General features: G+C 34.2%; 1 protein-coding gene and 1 long non-coding RNA gene across 8 annotated transcripts in view; one reads left to right on the top strand and one right to left on the bottom strand.

Annotated features, from left to right (window-relative positions):
* Positions 1 to 23,463, top strand: part of LOC111054660 (tyrosine-protein kinase Drl) — a 189,674-nt gene that overhangs the window by 1,821 nt on the left and 164,390 nt on the right. For all 7 annotated transcript variants that reach the window (XM_022341727.2, XM_022341726.2, XM_022341725.2 and 4 more), the window contains exon 3: positions 8,428 to 8,558. In XM_022341727.2, the coding sequence (XP_022197419.2) occupies positions 8,428 to 8,558 (131 nt within the window). The remainder of the gene's footprint in view (positions 1 to 8,427; positions 8,559 to 23,463) is intronic.
* Positions 20,042 to 22,376, bottom strand: LOC120349438. Its single transcript, XR_005570351.1, has 2 exons — positions 22,276 to 22,376; positions 20,042 to 20,284 (listed from the first exon to the last, which is right to left on the bottom strand). It is a non-coding gene; the product is annotated as an uncharacterized LOC120349438 (long non-coding RNA).

Raw genomic sequence — 23,463 nt, 5'->3', positions numbered from 1 at the left:
GCTAATATAGAGTTGATACGTGATAAGTAACCACGTTAATAAGGTTTGATGTTGATTCGCATTTTGGGGCAGAAAATATGAAATCATTATAAAGTATCCAATTATAATGATAAACATCAAAATATTGTCCAATAATATTATGCGTTTATTAAAAAGCTACATTCATGTTTCGACACATATGACGCCATCTTCAGTGTCGATTAATAAATTCGTGATATAATAAGACAATATTCTAGTGTTTCATTAGGGATGAAGATAACTCCATCTCACCAAAAACAGTATCAGAACTGATCGAACTATTTTGACAAGGTGAGCAAATTCATGACAGAAAAAACTTTGTGATAAAACTTTTCTTTATCCCTTATCTAGTCACACTGATAATGATAGTAATGTGCCCATTGAATAAAAGCTAGAATCCAGTGACTAGGAAATAATCTATGAGCTCCAGCTATTGCTATTACAGTTGATTAACCAAATGCTAGTTTTCAAGGCATTGAATGGAATTGAATTTCAAAGGTCCGTCAAATGATGAGATTATCAGAAAAATTGCTAGCTTCTATTTCATCGACCTATAATAATAATAATAATATCGAGTGACCTGGCTGGCTCAGGTCTGGTGTCAGAGTTTTCAGGTCGCAGCTGATCAATTTCAGGGCCTCTGACAAGACCTAACGACTGCTTTTTAGGCAGCCGGGACCGACGGCTTAACGTGTCCATCCGAAACACAATGACCTAATGAATGGACTGATAATCTATGGATGCGCCTTCATTTTTGTGGTACCGAATGCCAGTTAGAATATTGACGAATGTATAAACTTTGAGCATAAACTCTAATTAACTAGTTAATATACACAATAATTGTAATAAACATTGTCATAATCCTTATGAGATCAAGCAGTTACAGTCGAAAAAACTTCTAACGATCACTTAGTTTCCTCAAGGAAATAACCTCTTTCCGAATCAGAAAGAGTTTTCCCTGTTAGTAGAGTCATTTTTAATTTCATAGCAGTTAATTACTATTATTCAAACAATTATTTCTTCTGGAGCAATAAGTTTGAACTGATAAGATGATCATTGTATCTACAATACTTCATTTTTGTTGATTATTTAGAGTATGATGAGTATTGATTAGCATGATCAATCGATAATACCATATAATAGAGTAATAGAATCGATAATAGAGTAAGATACTTTTTAATCATTGTGTGTTCATTGTCTTATTAGTAATCATTAATTTGTCTCTGATAGTACTGTATGAAATGATCACGAGTTGTATATCCATATCTATGAGAACATGGCGACAAATATGACAGGAAAAATCCCAATGAATTCAGCTCCAATTTTCCGCTGAAATGTTGGCAAAATTCTACTACGACAGTTATGACAGGAAATTTTCAACTCTCCGTATTCACACGAACAACTTTACGAAAAACTCTGCGGCTGTCTATAGATGCCATCTATAGACACATTCCATCTACTATTGTTGATGCAAATATCAAACAGAGCTCGTAATTAGTGACGATGGAACAACAGCTGTTGCGTTAGCTTTTTGCGTAGTTAGTGAGCTGAAAAAGAACTCACACAGTCGCTCCCTCTTTTTCGCCTATTTCGACGTTTGTTCTGATCGCAACCAAGCATTTGATAGCGTGAATTTTTTCTCATTAATATAATCCCTATGTCGACTACGGGAAAGAGCCGCAACGAAGGCTTGGCTCAACATGTAGTGGCGTCTGGAATGAATAAAATGACTGAAAAAAGGTTATCGCGACTGTGGAATTCAACTCGATACCGCTGAGCCTCGCAGTTACGGAGCTCTTGCATGTTGGCCTGAATAACCATATGCAGCTCGAATAATATTCATGAAACTCTCTTTCCGAATTACAGCGAAACAAACAATGTGGTTTCCATCAGAGTTGTAATCCTTCTAAACTCATTATACGCTATTTTCGTTCTTTATTCTGGAAAACAAAAATACTCCATCTCGTTATTTATTCTCCATAAGAATAATAATATTCATTTATAATAGGTGAATGGAGATGGTAAATTTTCCAGATTATAAAGTGATCGAGTTTGATATTTTACGTTAGATAAGATAGGTGAGATGTTTCATTGAAATTAAATTTTGAACGAGAATTCTGAAAATATAGAAAGTTTAGAAAAGATTAACAAACAATAATATGAGAAGAAATAAATCTAAAAATATACTAAAAACTTTAAAATTTACTAAGAATTTGAACCTTTGAATTTACTAAGCTTTAATGTAGAAAGTTCAGATAAGATAAACAAACAGTAATATGAGAAGTGATAAGTCTTAAGTTGCGTTTAGACCGGAGTTATTAACACGAGTTATTAACAAAAAGTCATTATCTTGACTGAATCGTCAAAAATTTCTTTTGAAAAAAGTTAATAACTCATGTTCTAACAGAAAATTCCTTGTTATTAACAAGATCTTGTTATCAATATAATTGACTTCCATATGATTTCATATTCGATAGTATTCATAATATGATATAGCAGCCGGAATAAAAATAATAAAAATGTCTTCAAATTTGAATTGAAACATGTTTGTAATCATTGAAATAATGAGCTTAATTTGATCTAAAGTTAATAAGTTAAAATGCGTTTACACCAGGGTTTAAAACAAAAGTTTTTAACATAAGTTAATAACATTTTATTTTGGCTGCTAGTTTTGTTATCAACAAAAGTTAATAACTTTGTCACGTGTTTTGTATGCAGCTGTAGTTGTAGGGTAGGGATGCTGGGCGAGGGGGTTGCGGGGAAGATATTAACAAAAGTTACCGACTCTCGATGGATAACATAAATCTTGTTAATAACAAGGAATTTTCTGTTGAAAACACGAGTTATCAACTTTTTTCAAGAGAATTTTTGTCGATTCAGTCAAGTTGACAACTTTTTATTAATAACTCAATGTTATCAACTCCGGTGTAAACGGTGTAATTAACTTTTGTAATTAACATCAGTTGATAACAAAAATGTTAAAAACTTGTGTTATTAGCTCCGGTGTAAACGCAGCTTGAAAATATACTAAAAACTTTAAAAAGAGAATAAGGCTGAATAAATCGATGTCATATAAGTAACAATTGCCTAATTGATCTATGATATTTGATATGATATCTATGATATGATATTTGAATGTGAGGAAAATGAAACAACTTATCGATCTATGATATTTGATAAGGTAACTTTGATATATTTGAATGTTTAAAAGATGAATCAACTCTCTTGTGAAAACTACAGGAAATATAACTGCTAACATCAAGAATAAAGGTGGCTCAATGAACGAGCTCGTCTGAAGTACTTGAGATCAATTATTCAAATTTCCGTAATGAACCTCTAAATGCCTAGCAAGTCTTCATCTCCATCAAAATGAAGATGAGAAGCTGGATAATTGTGGTTACTCGATTAAAATTACGATCACAAACCATCCATTATTATCATTCGTATTCTGGGCGATCATTATTATTCAGCTCAGCTCTGAAAATGCTTTCTCGATTGTCTCCCGTTCAAAGTTCGTTCCAAGATCTTTGAAATTGGGAAAGACACTGGAAGTTGGCTGGAACTAGGTCTAATGAGACCAATGTATGTATTGTCCAATCATTCTAGTTCACAATAGTATTTTACTGAATAACCTAAAACGTGCTATAACTCTCAATAAACGCTTCAATAATACTTTCATATAGAAATTGCTATTCGATCTGTGTATCATTCAATATATATATATCATTGAGTTAGGCATCTCTGACTAACTTCTAGTGTCTCTAAACTGACTCCAACCTCTATGACTAACTTCTAATGACTTTGATCTGACTCTAAACTCTCTGACTAACTTCTAGTGATTATGAAATGACTCCAATGTCTCTGACTAACTTCTAATGATTCTCAAATGACTCCAACTTCTCTGACTAACTTCTAATGACTCTGAACTGACTCCGACTTCTCTGACTAACTTACAAGGACTCTGAACTGACTAAACTCTCTGACTAACTTCTAATGACTCTGAACTGACTCAAACTTCTCTGACTAGAATCTAATGACTCTGAACTGACTCCAACTTCTCTGACTAACTTACAAGGACTCTGAACTGACTAAACTCTCTGACTAACTTCTAATGACTCTGAACTGACTCAAACTTCTCTGACTAGAATCTAATGACTCTGAACTGACTCAAACTTCTCTGACTAACTTCTAATGACTCTGAACTGACTCCAACCACTCTGACTAACTTCTCGTGACTCTAAACTGATTCCAACATCTCTGACTAACTTCTAATGACTCTGATCTGTCTCTACCTCTTCTAACTCCTAATTACTTCATTATTGACCATAAATGAATAACTTTATGATCCGTATATATATATTATGAAATAGATATAATATCATGTTTGAGGTGTGTGTTGGATGGAACATTACATTCTACTATAATTATTACATTTGAGAAGTCATTATTTACATTTATTACATCCAAATTACTGTATTACATTCAATTCAAAGTATGTCTTCATAACAAAAGTAGTACTCAAAATAACATTTATATTTTCACAAGAATATCGTGATTTGGAGGTTTCTTATAGCCTCCAGTATGTTCAGTAACTGATTTTGAGGTGTGTTTTCCGAGGCAACAAGCCGTATTGGCTATGATTTTTTTGTCATTTGCAGCTTTAATATAATAAAGTTTTCTAAATGATAGTTATATCGTTGTGGCACTTGCCTGGTTCTAAGCTAGATTTGATTCTGCGATATTCATTTCACTTCCTCACCTTTTAGGATCAAAACTAAATATTATTTCAAACTCGCTCCATTGGGTTTCCTTATCAGATAAGTAACAAAGCTGTGCGGAACTGAGAAAAGTTCCTTGTTCTGATAAAGAAGTGAGCCAGATTACGAATTCACTACGTAGTTAACAATGCAACTCGACGTTGCGTGTCAAGAGCTGTGTTATTCTTTCTGTTGCATTTGTTTGTACTTTCTGTAGTCTCAAGTCACCACTCGTTAGATTTTCATGAACCCCAAGGTTTTCCAAGCAAAATATTGAAATACTACGCTTCCTTCTACTTGCATGTTTGTTTACACTATTTATGAAGCACTTGATTCCTGAGTACTAAGACTGTTTTGCTGAATATGAGCTTATAAATCACTATCCTCAATTTAAATAGTTGAGATTTTGAACTACATTGTGGTGAGAAATAATGAAATTAAAATGGAAATACAACAATTGAGCATGAAACTCTGGAATGAGAACTCATTTTCTATACTCCTATACTAATTTTTTGATCTTGTATTCAACTTAATCCTACTTTGAACATTTTATTGGATAAAATTCAGGAACAGAAGAAGTTTTGGGCTAGCACCTGTTTTTTCATTCCGATATTGTCATTTTTTATCCAATGAATAAATAGATAAAAATCGTAAGTGAAACTCAATGTCTCAAATTCATCCATTCAGGTGTACTTTCTTCTTCCTCTGTGATTTTCAGCATACTTACATTCCTCATACTCTATTTCATGAGGTTTTCTTCTAGCTCCTTCATTGTTTCAAGACGATATATATTATGTTCTTGTACCAAGTCATTCCACATTTGTCCAAGTAGTATCGGGATTATGCATACTTCAAAAGGTGTTATAACTCTAGCCCATCATAAAAAATGTTATATTGTTGCACAGTTAGTGTCTGGTTTGGTAGTAATTTTGTTATAAGATCATTCGTAGTTTTTTTACTAGTTCTTCTCTGAAGAGATCGGCCATAGTGAGGTCCACTTGATAATGGCAGTGGATAAAGATAGGAGAATAGCGATGCCGATTCTATGCATTAAATAATTATATTTCTACACCGTCAAAAACATAATTGGCATCGTTGTGGACCTGGAAAAGGATAGTACCACCGGCTTTGTCGAATGATAGACAAGGATAGCAAAACCAAAGTTGAACAAATACTGTCATTATAACGTGGACCTCACTATAGCTACAAACACATCGATTTTTGTTTGAACAAATCTTGTCCGTCTTTATAAATTCTATTAGATTAAACAGAGCAGAAAACTACAGACAGACAGACAGATTAAACAGATGATTTCAAACAAATGATGTTTGTCAAGTTCCGTTTAATTTGATAAAATTCATAAGGACGCCAAAAATTCGTACCAACAAAAAACCGATGTGTCTGTAGCTAGCCTTTGGGGGTGAACACTCCAAATCACAGTCTCAAACAAAACGTTCCCAAATTCTTTGTTGTAATTACTGTGATTGTATTGTGCAATTGAATTATTTGGGAAACTACAACACGTGAATTATTCTAGACGAGGTGTTTGTTTCTATAGATTTATCACAAAATTCAATTTGATCTCAGTAACACTGAAGAATCGTTACCAAGAGTATTGGAATAATCCTTCTCAGGAAAGAAGATTTCTTAAGAGTGAACGTGTCTTGCTATCTAAGCGAAAATCTCTAGAATAGATTTGCAGCAGCGAGAAAAGCTGGGTCTCAACAAGAGGAGAAAAGCTTGAATTCGAGAAGAAAAATGAACGAAAGATATTGAAAATACTCCGTGGAGAATCTTATCAGAAGAGTATTTTACGCTGCGCCAAGCGCGGGAATACTGCAGACCATAGCAGGCCGTAAATTCGAGAGTTGAGAAAGCAACTTTACTGTCGATTCTAGTACCATCGATTCAATACACAATACTGGAGATTTCATGCTCACGTGCAGCGACAATAAATATTCTCAAGATATTTGTCTGCCCTCTCGCCCCAGCCAATATCCCACGCACTGTTTCAAAATCTTCTCAGAATATTCCGGGCTGCTTCTCTGCTGAAGTCTCCAATTTTCAGAACGTTTTCTGAGAGTTTGTGAGAGAATGTTGTTGTTTTTCCTCAAGCATTTGATTTCATAACTCGACATATCACGAAAAAACAGAAGATCTATATCATATTTGAGTGAACATTGGATTGCATTTGAATTGAAGCATTCATTTTATTCTATAAGGTCTAAGTTGAGTTGGTGCCGAGCCTTTCCACCTATCCAAACAGATACAGCCCTCCTATCCAAGGAATTCATGATGAAATGTCAATAATATAAAATGAAAGGAGTCCTCATAATCAACAATCCAATTTACCAACAATTCCCAAATACACGAAAAGGAATATTTTTCTCATTCTTCTTCTTCTTCTTCTTCTTCTTCTTCCTATTCTTTTTCTATCCGAAATTCGATATTACAACTCACAAAAACTGTGAAAATACCATGTTATGTGTATGGTACAAGTAGTAAGTTAACCTGGTATTATATTATGTGTTTATCAGTGTCGCCGTTTCACCAAACTGCTAGGGAAGGGGGCAAAAACCAAGAGGTATGGGGGGGAAGGAATACGCCCAAAGGATAGAGGGTCCTGGGTGTCCCCATAAATGTTACATTCGAAGATGTTATTATAATATAATAATATATGCTTCATTATATGAAGCATATTATGCTTCATTATATGAAGCATGCTCATTTTCTCCAGTTTTATACAAATGTGGTTGACGTATCAATACAAGCATATAGGCCTACATTATTAGTTAATCATGAAGTATTTATTAGAAATATAGGCCTCGGGAGAGGCCCCAAATTGGGAATACACTAAAACAGATTTCTTAAAAATCATGGAAAAAGATAAAGTTTTCTTTTACAATGACAATTGCATTGGGGATCATATTCTACTTGGAAAATAAATTTCAGTTAGAAAGCTAAAGAAACATTAAGCTGTTCCCATAATTCTCACCAACTCTGTACATACATTATTAATATTGTCTGATTGTTCCCTTTCTTTTGCTTCCACTGTGACATCTTGCAACTTGTTAATTCTCAAGTTGAAATTTATGCAACAACTCACTTATTGTGCCCTCATCAATAATTGTACCCATTCTACATTTAAGCTTCAACTATACCACAGAGAAAAATATATTCTTTATTACTCCGTACCCGTAGCCATACTTTCAAGGAAATTTTGCTATATTGTTGATACTGTAGAAGGAATTATACTTCTGCTGTTTAAAAAAAGGATTAAATCAGTATGAGATTCTAAGGATTCGTGTAGATAGATTTCATTTTTTATTATTTTCATTATTCATCTGATCCTTGGGGGGGCCTAGGCCCCTCCTGCCCCCCCCCCTGAATGGCGCCTCTGTGTGTTATAATATTACGACTGTACGATTTCTATTGACAATCCTAGGGACAAATAAACACTGAAGACTTCATGATACTCAATATACTTTGTTATACAATCATCGAAATCAATTTCAATTTTTCAGGAAATTTTTAATATCTGAAAGTTTTGAAATTAGTTATCACGAGTCAGATGATGCTGATTTATGCTAGAGATTATTCTTAGATTAGAATGTGATCCCATCTAAAAGATATTCTCTGATTTTGTGTGCAGGAATCAACTCATCAGAGCTGTACTATGTGCGGGAGGGGGTGGTGAATACCTATGCCATGAACTTCGTTGTTCTCCTCTCACCACAGGTTTCCGATCTTCAATTCTACTGGCAGGCTGTGGTTAGACACCCGGTAAGTGCAGCAAATTTTCTAAAATTTACTCTTAACCTCATTTTTGAAATGTATTTCTCATCAACAATTTTATTTCGATAAATATAGAGAAGAGATTGAGTTTATGGCCGAAGCCCGACATTGAAAAATGTTTCATGAATGCCTGCTATCATAGGACTCTTCTATTATTGATTATAGCCTCACTAATGGTTCAGAGATGATGATACGACCATAATATGACACTATCTGACAATTTAATTTGAGAAATGATTATTCATTCCTTATTGGATATTCCATCATCTAATTTTATAAGTTGTATTATGGTTTCGAATTGTGAGACTGAATATTGTAGTTGAATATTACTTCTCACGAGAGGAAACTCACCAAGTTGTATTACTAATAGAAGTCAGATGTCACCTGGAATTGGAAATCATACTAAGGAAGCCTTTATTGTGTTGCTATAGAGCTCTTCATGGATCAACCCTTGCCAAACTTCTGAGTATCGTAGACTAGAGCCTGATCAGAGAAGCTATGAAATGGAAATATAAGTTACATGAATGTAAATTCATAAAAGCTAAGAAATTCTTATGGAGAATGGAATCTTATGTGAACAGCTTTCACCTAATCACACAATCATGATAGTGTATATGATAGGGCTTCAATAAGAGTGTTGAGCACAAAGTTGAGAAAGGGAAATCATCAATGATTGTAGGTAATAAAATTATGTAGAACTGACAACATCTCTTTCATTTCACTTTAATATGGAGAAATTTCGCAACATCTTTGTTTCTAGTTTGAAATTTATATGCTAATCATAGCCACTACAAATCATTATTGTCAATAATAGTATCGACAATCTGATAGAATGAAATTTTAGAATGGAACTTATCAATTGAAATTGTTCATTCATCACGTAGGCCTACTTTGTTTAATTCATCACAGGTTCCAGTTTAGTAAATTAAACTTTAGTTCAATTCCAGTTAACTTTAAAACTACAACATGAAATCGAAATAGTTCATTCATCACGTACTTCGATTACCGCAATTTTCCTCCCAACAATAGCTTAAATCTAGATTAATACATAGTTTGTCCCAACTTTCGCTTTCCCATCTTCAATATAGATTTATTGGGTGCAAAATCGCCATATACAGTTCGCCCAACTTTCGCATTTTCATCCGTATGTTGGATAAATACTGGCTGCCACTTCTCCCTACGTGTAACGAAATTTCTGAATGGCAATGGGCGTGTCGACGCGGAAAGTCTGCACTTGAAAGTTCGTGTTTTGTATGGATGACGCGTCAGCTACTGGTGGTAGTGGACGAGCAACCAAGTTTCAGCAGTCAGCATCAGCATCAGCATCAGCATCAGCATCAGCATCAGCATCAGCATCAGCATCAGCATCAGCATCAGCATCAGCATCAGCATCATCATCATCATCAGCATCATCAGCATCAGCATCAGCATCAGCGTCTGCGTCAGCATCAGCATCAGCATCAAAATCAGCAGTAGCAGCAATTGATGAATGGGAATTCACTTCCACTCCAGTTATTGGCGCAGAGATGTTTTTGGAGCCCACAAAAGACTGCTGCATTCATCACCATTCATTCATTATTTTTCTGGTCACGTTTACGCGTTGATCACTAATAGACTACGGCCAAAACACACAACTATGCTTAAATTCTCCCTCATTAATTCGTTCCGGAACAATGCTGGCCAATTGTGCGTTCTATTTATTTGGTTTACAAGGATGTGATAGGCGACCTGGAACACTGTTCAGGTTAAGGTTTAATCAGGTTTTGTGTTATTTTGTTCAGGTTAGGATTGTCAAGTTGCTGTGTCAGAACGAAAGGTGGATTGTGAGGAAACAGTTTCGGGAAGTCTGTCTGGGATGTTAGTAGACGCTCTACGAGGAAAGACATTCTTCTCTAAACAATTAAACAGGTGTAATTAATTAGGTTCTGGATGTATCCACTTTGTTATCTGTAGTGAGCCTACTGTTTATTCTTCCATTGATGCAGACTCATTCTAACAGTAACATTAGGAAGGGTTGCTAATATTATTCTATTAGACATTTTGGGTTTTTATTTGGGGTATTTTAGTTCACTAAAATCGATTAAAATGTTGCTAGTAGCAGAAAGCTTGAGAAGCGAGTAAATTGGCCTAGTTTCACGTGTTATAACATTAGATCGTTGATAGATCTGATACTAGATCAAATTAACGGAGGAAATGTCTGGAAAATCTCCTCATCACTCAAGCTTTTACTATCACTTTGATAATTCAATACCAAATTCGAATTGATTGAAATGAAAGAAAATTATTGAATGAAAAAGACTAAGAAATGGTCAAAAACCACAGATTCATTGATACTTATCAAGTGTCTATCAGAGATTGACAATGGTGTAATAACCGAAACCGGTCTTTCTAAGTTACAATAAATCAGTGGTTTTTGACAATTTCTTAGTCTTTTTCATTCAATATGAATAATTACCACAATATCAACTTCTCAACTACACAAAAAGTGAAAGAAAATTACATGAAAAACAATGTGACAGACAACGTAACACAGTTTTCTAATTTGATCATTTCAAAACTATTAAACATTTAATCAATTAGGTTCTAGATGCATCCACTTGGTAATCTGTAGTAAGCCTACTTTAATTTATTCTTCCATCCATGCAGAATGATTGTAAGATTGGGAAGGGAAACTTATTATCTATGAGTCATTTTGGGTTTTTATTTGGGGTGTCATAGTTTGATACCGATTCTACTTGGATAATAATTCTACCTTAAAGTATCATTGCATTTTTTTCTTTCGCGTGGATGATAGATATCACATCGCATGTGAGGAGATAATTCACAATAAATTTGTGAATTTTTCCGTGGTATGAGTGAAGCTGTAGTTTTCGATGATTTTCAAAGACCAATGAAGTTGTTTAGAGACCAAATAGCCGTAAATTGGTATTGGCCAGTGAATGGTCACCCATTCAACGGAAGTACCAAGCAATGTCAATAATTTAATTTGAGTATCGGAGTGTTGGGACCTTTCAGCTAATCACTTCTGTAGCCAGTAGTTCTCTTCTAAATGAATAAATAAATCAATCAATCAATCTTCAATCATCTTGTAGCTTCAATCATTGTCTAGTACCAGTAGCCCTAGACGTTCTCTTCAATCATCAGAGCATCACTGATAATCCAGTAGTTCCATCATTATAGAAGGGGTTAAGTCGTTTTTCTAGTTTATTGTTTTCTATTTCTCTTCGGAGTTGCTTATTATTATTATTATTTCAGTCACTATTTTGTTGTGTATGATAATATTTGAAGAAAATAAATGTTGGGAACCAGTAGCGTGATTAAAGGTTGAATGCTAATGATGTTGCATTTAATATTGAAACTGAATAAATTTCACAAGTCGGACCGCCCAGTTTAGTATGGGTGGTGTTTGTATAAAACAGAGTTTATCGCAAAATGTACCTCTCAAAATTATGCAGATTTCATATACACACTCACTCACTGTATATTGGGGTATGTTTTGTATTGTTATTCGCATAAATTGAGGATGTAAATCTGTAAAAGTGAGAGGTGGAGTTGAGATTTTATGAATATGGAAATTATTTCTGAGGGACAGTTTCTGACCCTTCGGAATGAAGCTAGTGAAAGTTTCCATTCATCGATGCTGAAAGTCGGATGTGGGTTCGTTGGCGAGGGATGAGGGGAGGCTGAAAGTTTCAAAGCATCATAAACTTCTATTCTAACCCTCTCAATCTGAAATTGTTCATTATTCCTTAAACATAGAACGGGATTAGTTCAACCTGTGAGAATCAGCTTGGTGGCAGTTGTGCACAAACCAATAGTATATTTCTCGGCGTGAAGGCAGTGTAGGTTCTGAACAAAGGGTAAACGTTTGAGTGAAGGAATAGCTTCAATCAGAGAGAATTCCCGTTTCAAATTGTGTCATTCCTACATAACGTTCTATTCTAATTTGTGACTGGAACTCAAATCTTCAGTTCTAGTAAGTCAATTCCATGGACTTTTTTGAAGATTATTATTAATTTCAATATTTAGGCAAGGGCAGCTCGTGATAGCCGGGTACTCCTGGGCATACTCGACAATTTGGTACAGTTTTCGAAGTTATGTATGGATGAATAAAAATTATCAGAGGATGAGTAAAAAAAGGTGGTATATAGTATTAGTTTTTATTACCATAAAATAACCAATCTATATAGCAATCTATCTAAGCATATTTCCTGTATGATCGTTACCTATAATCCTTCAGGTAGTCATTATTAAGTGAATATTAGTAGTTTATTTTCAATAGTGAAACTCTGACCCAGATCCCATAATTTATTAATTTGATTTTTACAAGAACATTGCCTCGCAACTGATGAATTTTCTTCTCAGGGCAGAAAGGGTATTTGGAAACGAATAAGCAAATAACTTCTATAAACAAATAACCTATAACAAGCGATTCCGAGATTAGAGACACGCCTCTCGGTACCTGATTGGCCGTGAGTTCGAAATGTATCTAATACAGAGTTCTGGCAATAGATGGCAGCACCTGTTGGGTTAAGATTTCACTCTGTCTTCCCTCTCCTGATTGGTTAACCGTTTGAAATGCACCCAACTCTGAATTCTGCCAAGGGGTGGCAGCACTTACTGGGTGATAAAATTACAAACTTATTCCTGATAGGTTAACAACCAAACCAACTCAACCAATCCAACTCAGAATTTTGATGTTTGTAGATCACAGCTGTTTTAGGGAAATTTTCTCAACTCAGCCTATTTACTACTGACAGTTTTACTCTTATTTTATCTGCTAGCTAATTCCATTCACTATAATAAATATTGCATGTTCCAGATATTACGAAGCTACACATTACGATGAAGTCTTGAAATTGTTTGCGATAAATTGTTTTCTCATCAATCAATCAACTTGACTTCAATGAAAATTCATGAGAAACTCCTTGATGATAAAACTATATGAATTATTGTCTATCGATATGTCTTTTATTTGTCCTGGTAGTGAATATCATGCACGGTTATATGTAAGTTCTCCAAATTATATGAAGCTACACAGCATTAAATTTGCTAGTGAAATCTGAATCTACGAATTAATGAAACTGAATTCATGTATACCTCTTATTTACTACACATTGTTAATTCATAATGATCTAACGTATTCCATTTGATTCACTCATTAATCGAATTTCGCGATAATATGAGATTACTCAAAAATATTATCAAGCTACAGAGTTGCTCACGGTGGATTGAAGTGGAATCATTTGCAAATGATGTGGATTATAACTTCTCATGTTTGTATTGCAAATGATGTGAGATATAAATTCTAACGTGAGTATTGCAAATGATGTTAGATATAACTTCTCATGTAAGTATTGCAAGTGATGTGAGATATAACTTCTCATGAATCGATGAAACTCACTTAATTCAAGCTTCATCTTTATTACATGTTGTTCACCCATATGAATCTTATTTGATCTTGTGTCATAATACGTTCATTGATGTGGTAGTAAACTCCATTACTATATGATAAGGAGAATTACAAACTATTTAGCCACACAGTACAATGAATTTGCGATTGATCTGAGATATATCTTATTATTATTGTTATTGTTATTGTTATTATCGTATTATTGTTATTTATTTATTATTATATCTTCTCATGAATTGATCAAACTTATCTCATTTCTACCATCTCCATTCAAACTTCATGTTCACTACATGTTGTTCATATTATAAATCTCATTTGATCTTGTTCCGTAATATGTTCATCGATGTGGTAGCAAATTCTATGACATGGAGAATTACATAATATTATTCAGCCACACAGTACAATGAATTTGCGATTGATATGAGATGTATCTTCTCATGGATTAATCAAACTTATCTCATTCAGACTTTCTTTATTCAAACTTCATGTTCACTACTTCTTGCTGTTCATATTATAAATCTTGTTCCGTAATATGTTCATCGATGTGGTAGCCTAGTAAATTCCATGACATGGATAATTTCAAATTATCAAGCTACACACTTCCCAGTACGATGAAGTGGTAGGAAATTGTTTGTGACTGGTGGACTGGCAGATAGTAGCTTCTGGCGAAATCCTGGCAGCCGGCTTGCTTTGTTGGGATAAGGTCGGTTGTCGGCCAGTTCAATCAAGCTGCCATGTTCATGCAGACGGCTGCGCTGCCATGTTCATGCGGTTTCGGCTTTGGCCGGCGCAAAACTCCGATGCAGAAGCTGGCAACCCAAATTGGACGCACGCTCTCCGTTGCGCAACAGATGCAAACTTGACGGCTCCCGGAATCAATCATGTAAGATTCAAAAATCAAAGTTGCCCTGCCATGTGAACGCTCTTGATTGGAAACTGGATTGATTAAACTATACATAACCATAGCCTAAGTAGATATCCCATGGTATAAGGAGTTTATGTCGTAACTTTTACTGTTATCTCAAGCCGATAGTCCACATAGTTCTTTCCCGTGAAGCTGTGTGACACTGGTAGTCTCTCATATTGTGCTGTTCATACACTCTCACCCCAACAAAACAGTAAAAATCGACAATAATCGACAGTAATCAGCTTGAGATAACAGTAAAAGTTACGACATAAACTCCCTATACCATGGGATATCTACTTACGCTATTGTTTCTCTATGACATAACTCAGAATCAAGTATCAATCATCAATCTATGGGTTGAAGGATATCAGATCATTGAAAAAAAACTTATTTATTTATACATACAATATCATTCTCAACTATGAATGATTGGGGAAGGAACAACAGACTTAAAGCCCAAAACTGTTCCTTTCCCAAATTTAGATAGAAATTATCCAAAAATAGGTCGAATCATTTGCGGAAGTTCTGCTTTTGATCGATGGGATACGGTTCCAAGGACAAAAATGAGAATAAGGATGATAATTATTTGTGTTCTTCGTTCCGTCTACTTGTAAATGTTGGTAACTATCCAATTATCTTTGAGAAGAAATAATACAGTTCTCACTTAAAACTGCCAAGTTGTCATGATTTCATAGTTCCTGCAGCAGTGAGGTGTCATGTTGATACATTTAAAAAATCATAAGAGGTTGTTCATTATTCAAAATTCAATGTAAGTTATTGAAAGTCGTTCAATAATGAAATAAAAGCACACATATATCGTCAAATTCTACAGTTTTATTTGGTACAGGACCATGGTTTCGTCACCACACAGGTAACATTTTCAAAGTATTGAAAGTCTTTGAATGTGAAAGAAGTTTATCTTTTTATGATAATAATTGACATTTAAATGTTTGCTGACATCTCAGTCAAAGGGAGTCGAGTCAATCATGTCTTTCTTCCAATAAAAAAAAAAATCCACGTCTTTCGTAATGCTGATTCACTATACATCTCTGCATTTCTTAAGAATCACAAAATTACGAAGGAACCGCTCCTTGAATACGAATATGTTTCGTGGTATCAAAGAATAACCAATGGACCGATAGGCCTAATCTCAGGTGGTACTTGTAGCATAAGCAGAAGAAAATCATAATTTTACTTAGCAGCCTCCAGGAATTGATTGATTGATTGATTGATTGATTGAGTACTTTAGTTATGTAGATTACAATATAAACTGGCTTATACACTTATATACAATAGCTTACAATTCAGCAAAATTATAGATGAATTTACATAATGTAGACTAAGAAAATTATTATTGAACTGTATAATATGATATGAAAAAAGAAATTTGTGATAACTATAGATAATATTGTTATGCATCCACATAAATTGGCGGACCTTTGGACATATCAATGTCCATTCTTCGGAAAGAATATTCAGAATATCCTTCCCACTAACTCTCTACCAAAATAGGTCCTCTTGATCGAAGATAGAAAGCCCATTCATCACCAGCTGAGAAAATACTACAAGAGCGATAAACAGATGACGTTTTTCTTTAATCGACTGAAGCATTTTCCAAGTTCTCCCTCTAGAGGGCATGACCCGATGGACTTGGGGCGGATCAGAAGGAGGCAGTGGTTCCTCTCACTGTAAACATTGAGGAATGCATTAGGGGAAGAAGAAAAGTATAGGAAATAAGGATTACGACCGTTTCCAATCTCCAATCTCTTTTAAATCTTTACGGTTAGATATAATTTTCGTAGTAACGCTAGTTACTGTCACATTCATTTTATTCATTTCATTTATCCATTTATACAATGAGTACATTATCAAAATGATAGGGAGAGGAAAAATACGGTGACCTTGTGCTCTTCCTCTCCCGAATTTGGATAAGTTAACACGGTCCGAAATAGGTTAAGTCTCGTAGTTCTTCAATTCACAAAATTTTCATTCCTCAAGTATTTTTACAAAGTAGATTTTCAAATTTTAATGCTTCAAAACTAAACATAGAAGAAATATTTCACATTAATATGAGTAACTAAAATATGAAATATTCTCTCATATAAAAATATAATTTTGAGGAATTAGCGAAAAACAAACTTAATTTTGAAAGCAATGCTGATCAATAATATTATGATCAATTTGTTTCTCTGTCAACTCTTTATTCTGTAAAAATTCAAAACGAGTTCCTGTGAAACTTCTTCAAGGTCTCTTAAACTTTGTTTCCAAAATGTGAAATCTTCATTTGTACTTTGTTTACTCTGAATACATCCTTTGTTTGTACTTGGTGAAATCTTTGTCTGTGCCGACTACTGAGCACTATCTCCATTTTCAAACGAAATGGAAATTCCGTTGTTATAGGATGTCGGTGGTTGCGGTTCTAGCTCCAACATAATTCAGGCAGTTTCGCTTAGAATATTCCGCCTCGCCGAGACATTTAAGCGTCTCCTTGCATCATATTACAGGCGGCCCACAGCCTAATATTGCGTCATCAAACACAGGGCCAAGTAGTGGTTAATTAATACTTGCCTGGATTTGCATCACATACATGGCTGCTCTGGGGAAACTCCTAATTAACACACCGAGCCTCCTTTACATGCACAACATGATGTATAGCTTACTTCACGCCCCCAGCAGTCAAAATCGAACAGGCCTGAATTAAATAAGAGTAGTGTGACTTGTGAATCAGGTTGGGATTTCTGGAGAGAATGCGTCAGGCAGCGGAGTTTTTACAAGTTGAAGATGAATACTATATTAAGATGAAAGGAACGGAAGTTGATGCATAAATAGAATAAAAAATCTGGTGTGGCGCACTCACACAACATTCCTTGCCGTTATGAAAACTTATCACCTGACGCTAGTGTTCACGCGCATCTCAAGTCTACTATTCAAAGATCCAAGCCAGCTGGTGACAGGACAATAAGGCTGGAGACACACGAAGTTTGCTATCTCTTCATAGTGAATGATTTAATAGAATCAACAGTTGCCAACAGTTTGTAATTGAAATAATAACATTTTCTCGAACTTCGAGCTTATTTTCAATTTTAGGTAAAAATGTTACTGAACATTAATTGAAGAGATTTTCATGCTCAATCTTTCCCACTTGGATTTTTTTGTCTAAATTGTATCTGAAGCCTGATAATTGGGAATCTGAAATCAAACTTTGCATAGATGATGCAGTGCTCCTGAAATTTTTACAGATATGAGACTTGTGGCAGTTGTGGCAGTTTCTAGGTATGAATTTGATCGAAATCGTTGGAGCCGTTTTCGAGAAAATCGCGAAAAACCCTGTTTTGACAACATTTTTGCCATTCTAGCCGCCATCTTGAATTGCATTTGATCGTGTCGGATCCTTATAGCGTAAGGACCTTAAGTTCCAAATTTCAGGTCATTCCGTTAATTGGGAGATGAGATATCGTGTACACAGACGCACATACACTCATACACACACTCACACACACACACACACACACACACCACACACACCACACACACACACACACACACACCACACACACACACACACACCACACACACACACACACACACCACACACACACACACACACACACACACACCACACACACCACACACACACCACACACACACACAAAAACCACTTTTTTGGACTCAGGGGACATTGAAACGTATAGGAATTTGGAAATTGGGGTACCTTAATTTTTTTTGGAAAGCAATATTTTCCTTACCTATGGTAATAGGGCAAGGAAAGTAAAAATATTGAATCAACAAAGTAATTTCATGTAAATTAAATGGATGGTGTTGATAGGAATATATGTTTTTATAATTTCAGTGAAACTAGTAGTTTTCAGAATTATTTGTATTTTTGTAATGGAGAATTCAATATTAGTTGAGAAAAGGCTGCATAAAAGTATAAGGATTGAAAAAAATCAAACTATTAACGAATCAATCATTTGATAGACCACTCATTGCATGCTGAATAAAACGGCAACTTAAGGCTGTGCAAAGGCTAGAAATAAACTTTTTAGTCGTGATATTTTTCAACGTTTTTCGATTTGTATATCATCAAGCTATCAAAATGAAAAAGTTTTCACAGGAAAACATTTTTTTTTCTGATCATTACTTTTTCAGATATGAGCGCCTAACGTTTAAATCTTTGGACAGAACATTTCAAATTCGGTAAGAGATAAATCCATGAGATTCGGAGGATATATTCTTCATGGTATTGTTGATCTAGTAAAACAAAAACTATCTGAAAATATAAATCTTCTAGATAGTAATTCAACTTACTAAAAATAGCTTTTAGTTGAGTTATTTTCAGTAAATTGAATAACTTTTTCAAAAATTGATATTTTCAGAAAATGTTTGTTTTACTAGAACAACAATACTATGAAGAATCCATCCTCTAAATCTGATGGATTTATATCTTACCGAATTTGAAATGTTCTGTACCAAAAATTCAAACTCCAGGCGTTCATATCTCAAAAAGTAATGATCGGAAAAAAATGTTTTCCTGAGAAAACTTTCCCATTTTAATAGCTTGATGATAATTTATACAATTTTAAAAACTTTGAAAAATATCACGAGTAGAAAGTTTATTATTAGCCTTTGCACAGCCTTATATCACAAAATAGTCCTACAAAACGCCAATCTAGAGTGATATCTTTCTCGGAGACTATCAATCAATTAATCAATCAATCATATTTATTCATCAAATTTACAAGTACGGTACATTGAATATTGTCACAATACACATGTTGTCACATAAAACAGAGAAAATCAAAAGAAAAAACATCACACAAATACAGTCAATGTCAAAATAGCATAAAATTACTCCTGAACAAATTCCTGAAAGGAGTACAAAGACAATCCCACCAAATAGTCCTTCAGATGAGCTTTGAAACATCTTATATTTTCTATAGATTTTCGTATTAATTCAACTGTATGGAGCATTCTGATGAGGTCAAATAGGTTTTTGAACATAATTTATTATTATTGGTGGGAAAATATTCGAGATAAATAATTTTTCTTATCCACTTATAAGGGTCAAACATTTTTTTCCTCCTATGAAGTTAAAAAGTCGGAGTGGAAGGGAGTTTCAGTGTATGGAAATATCGAAAGAAAATTCAGAAGTCAATGAAAATCGGTTTATTTATTTTTTAAATCATCAGCTAACAAGTAGTTGCATTGTCTGGAATGGATTAATCGGCCAAAAGTTTTGATTTTTCTGTTTATACGAGTGTAAACATCTGTGAACGTCTAGTTTCAGCGATGAGATGGAATTGGAGGTAGACGTTCAGTCTCCAGTCTACGATTGGCGTTCGAGCCTTGCAGGAAACTAACAACAGCTAGTAGCACCAGCAGGAGCGAAAAGTTCTGAAAACATACAATAATTATTCGTCACAGATGGAAATTACCGAGAAATTGCATTTATTCAAATGCTAATGGATCATTAATTATTATCAAAGGAAAATAAAAATTAAATGCTGTAGATCACCCCGAAGACTTCTGCTACTGCAAATATTGACAACAGGGTAAAATGTCAGTTAAGGATTTTAACTGAGAAATCAATTCCATTTATTCAAATGCTAATGGATCATTAATTATAATCAAAGGAAAATCCAAATTAAATGCTGTAAATCATCCCGAAGACAATTATTCGTCAATCAGTTAATTTCAGAAGAAAATGTAGTAGCAAAGTATGTTTTATAGAATCATACAACACTTATTGGAAGGTCGATCGAGATTAAATCATACAATTGGTCAATCAATCTAGTTGAATAGAAATTTGAGTAACAATTGAAAGAAAAATAGAAACTTTTATTTCAAGCCTAATATTATGCAAGGGTGAAATGAGCATCCTAACCTGATTTTCAATTACAAGTTGAGAATAATGCATAGCAAGCTAGATAATTGAACACAGGTATTGAATGTTCAAAATAATATTGTTTGGTGATTTGAAATTTTGTCTGATATCAATTCTATCATTAATGGCCATATTATTCTTGAGATTGCCAAAACCGATTGTGATTCAAAACAAAACCACACAAGTATTTTTGTGAGATACATTGAAATAAATCACTACACTCAGATTAAGATAGATGAATATCCAATCTTGCCAATGCTGAAAATTATTATGCTTGAAGTAATAATCATGATGATAATGATAATGATGAGAAACATTCGATTTGAAGTAAGCTAGTTAGATTGCAATAGAATAATTTATTAGGTGTCATAGAAACGAAGCAGACAAAAACCGTCAGTGAGTATTCACTGATATTTTCATAGAGAAACAATAGCATAAGTTTCGCTATAATAATAACTTACGCTATTGTTTCTCTATGATATGTTTTGCCTATATGAAAATATGTGATCAATCAAACAGTATGTTATCATTTTAAAAATATTATACAATTTTACTGCGATACCAGGCTACTTCATTATCGAGATAGATGAAACTCGCTTAAGCCATGTTGACACAAGAGTTTGTCATCAAAATGCTGTTCAAAAATATTTTTCTTCAAAAAAGTTGTCAATTTTTTCTCTGTAGAGAATAAGTTAAACCATAAATAAATAATCTAGGTATCTTCACTCCATGGTCGAATTTTGCTGTGCTTTTCAAAAAATTGGCAACATATTTCCGTAATTCTCATAAATCTCAGTTAACAACTCTGGTGTAAACGTGTTCCAAAAAACATAATCATCCAGGATTCGTGTGAGATATGAGACTGATCTTGGAGGAGACTGAGAGCAGGAGTATTGAGGAAAATTAAATTCATCTTTCCCATAAAATAGGTTGAAAGAAAACCCATAACTATTGTCAACTGCACGAGAATAATCTGATGTCATTACATGCAAAGTTGCCAAATAAGAGTTGATCAGCGTTGGCCACAGCTTATTATGAATTCGAATTATTAATTTGTAGTGTGAAATTTTCTGTTCAATATTATCATCAAAATTGTGATTTTGTGTTTAGAAATAAGATTTCTTGATTTTAAACTTTATAGAATAAAAATTCAGGGAACCAAAATGCAATTTTTAGTGAGAAAACATGAAGAACCCAATACCTATCAACTTGAGTGCTGCTAGGAAATGACATTGGGTAATACGGCAAGTCAGAACATCCAAAAGGATCTCTCTGCCAATAAAAACCACAAGAATGAATAAATAAATTAATTGGCGAGGAGGTAATTCTATGTTGGCGAGGAGGTAGGAGGTACTCAGTTCATCGAATTTCAATAGGATATTTTCGTGCGGTTGACTATAGTATAGGTCTGTCACCTAAGTAACTCAGTCCCAATAGGTTCGTGATGGTACAATAATAAAAAACAATTAGATTGGATGTAGGTGCGAAAACTAAGACTCACCTGCATTTTTGAGTTGGTGTGTTTCTTTCCTGATGTGAGTGGATGTATTGTTTCAATGGAACGAATTGTAGGCTATTATACTGTCTATCGCGTTTACTTTCAATAGCTTTAGACATAATTCCATTATTTCAGAGATCCCCATCTGAGTGAAAAGCGTAGCTACTTTTCAGTATTTGATCAACTGATCAAACAGTCACTTCCAATGAAATTAATAGTTTTCGTGATGCTAAACAAACTCATGATTATTACGTCTGTGATGAAATGGATTGAACATTGATGCAAAGAGAATTTGAATTATTGAAAGTGACATTCACCGAATTTCAGAACTGAGGTTGCCGAAAGGTTCAAACATTTTCAAACTGAACTTATATTCAGGTTGTCGTGATATTTTGAGTTGTGAGCAATTGCTATCGAGAAATTTTTCACGCGAATAGAGAACCTTGAGGTTGTTTAAATTGGAAATTTTTCAATTAAAAAAATAATTTGTAACAGATGGAGATGGATGGAAAATTGCATTAGCTGAGAAAAGAATAATATAATAATTTTAAAACTAAAACTGAGATTGAATGCTGTCAACCACCCCCAAGATTTCCGCTACTGAAAATATTGACGTTAGAGTGAAGAACAACTGGAAATAAAATTCAATGAGAGCTACTATACAAGAATCAGAAACCAGCAATTGAGAGGTACGGGGTTCGATTCCCGGGCTATAATATATTTTCTGGACAGTAGCTCTCCTATTACTTCCTTCTAAAATATATTCCCACTCAAAAATTATTTGCCAGCCCGAGAATAAAGCCCGGTACCTCATGAATGCCAGTTCATGATTTTTGGTTAGAAGCTTTCATCGAATTTCCTTCCAAGATAATTTATTTTTAAATCGATTATTTATTTCTATGTAATCGATTTATATTAATTCCCTTATATTATTTCCTTATAGCTGTTCACCCTCAACGTTAGTAGACAGACTACTCACTTTGGTTCACCCTGACGTCAATGTTTAGCAGAAGATTTCAGATTTTAGCAGAAGATTTCAGATTTTAGCTGAAGATCTAGTAGCAGAAGATTTCGAGCGAGGTTGTTAACTGCTTCCAATTCTGTTTTTCGTTCGATAATTTCAATTATTATATAATTTGCAAGCTTTCACAATATAATTCATTCATTCAAGCTTAGATGGCACAACATAAT

The sequence above is a fragment of the Nilaparvata lugens genome, chromosome 1 (genome assembly GCF_014356525.2).
Source record: "Nilaparvata lugens isolate BPH chromosome 1, ASM1435652v1, whole genome shotgun sequence".
NCBI lineage: Eukaryota > Metazoa > Arthropoda > Insecta > Hemiptera > Delphacidae > Nilaparvata > Nilaparvata lugens.
This window is presented reverse-complemented; position numbering and strand designations above follow the sequence as displayed.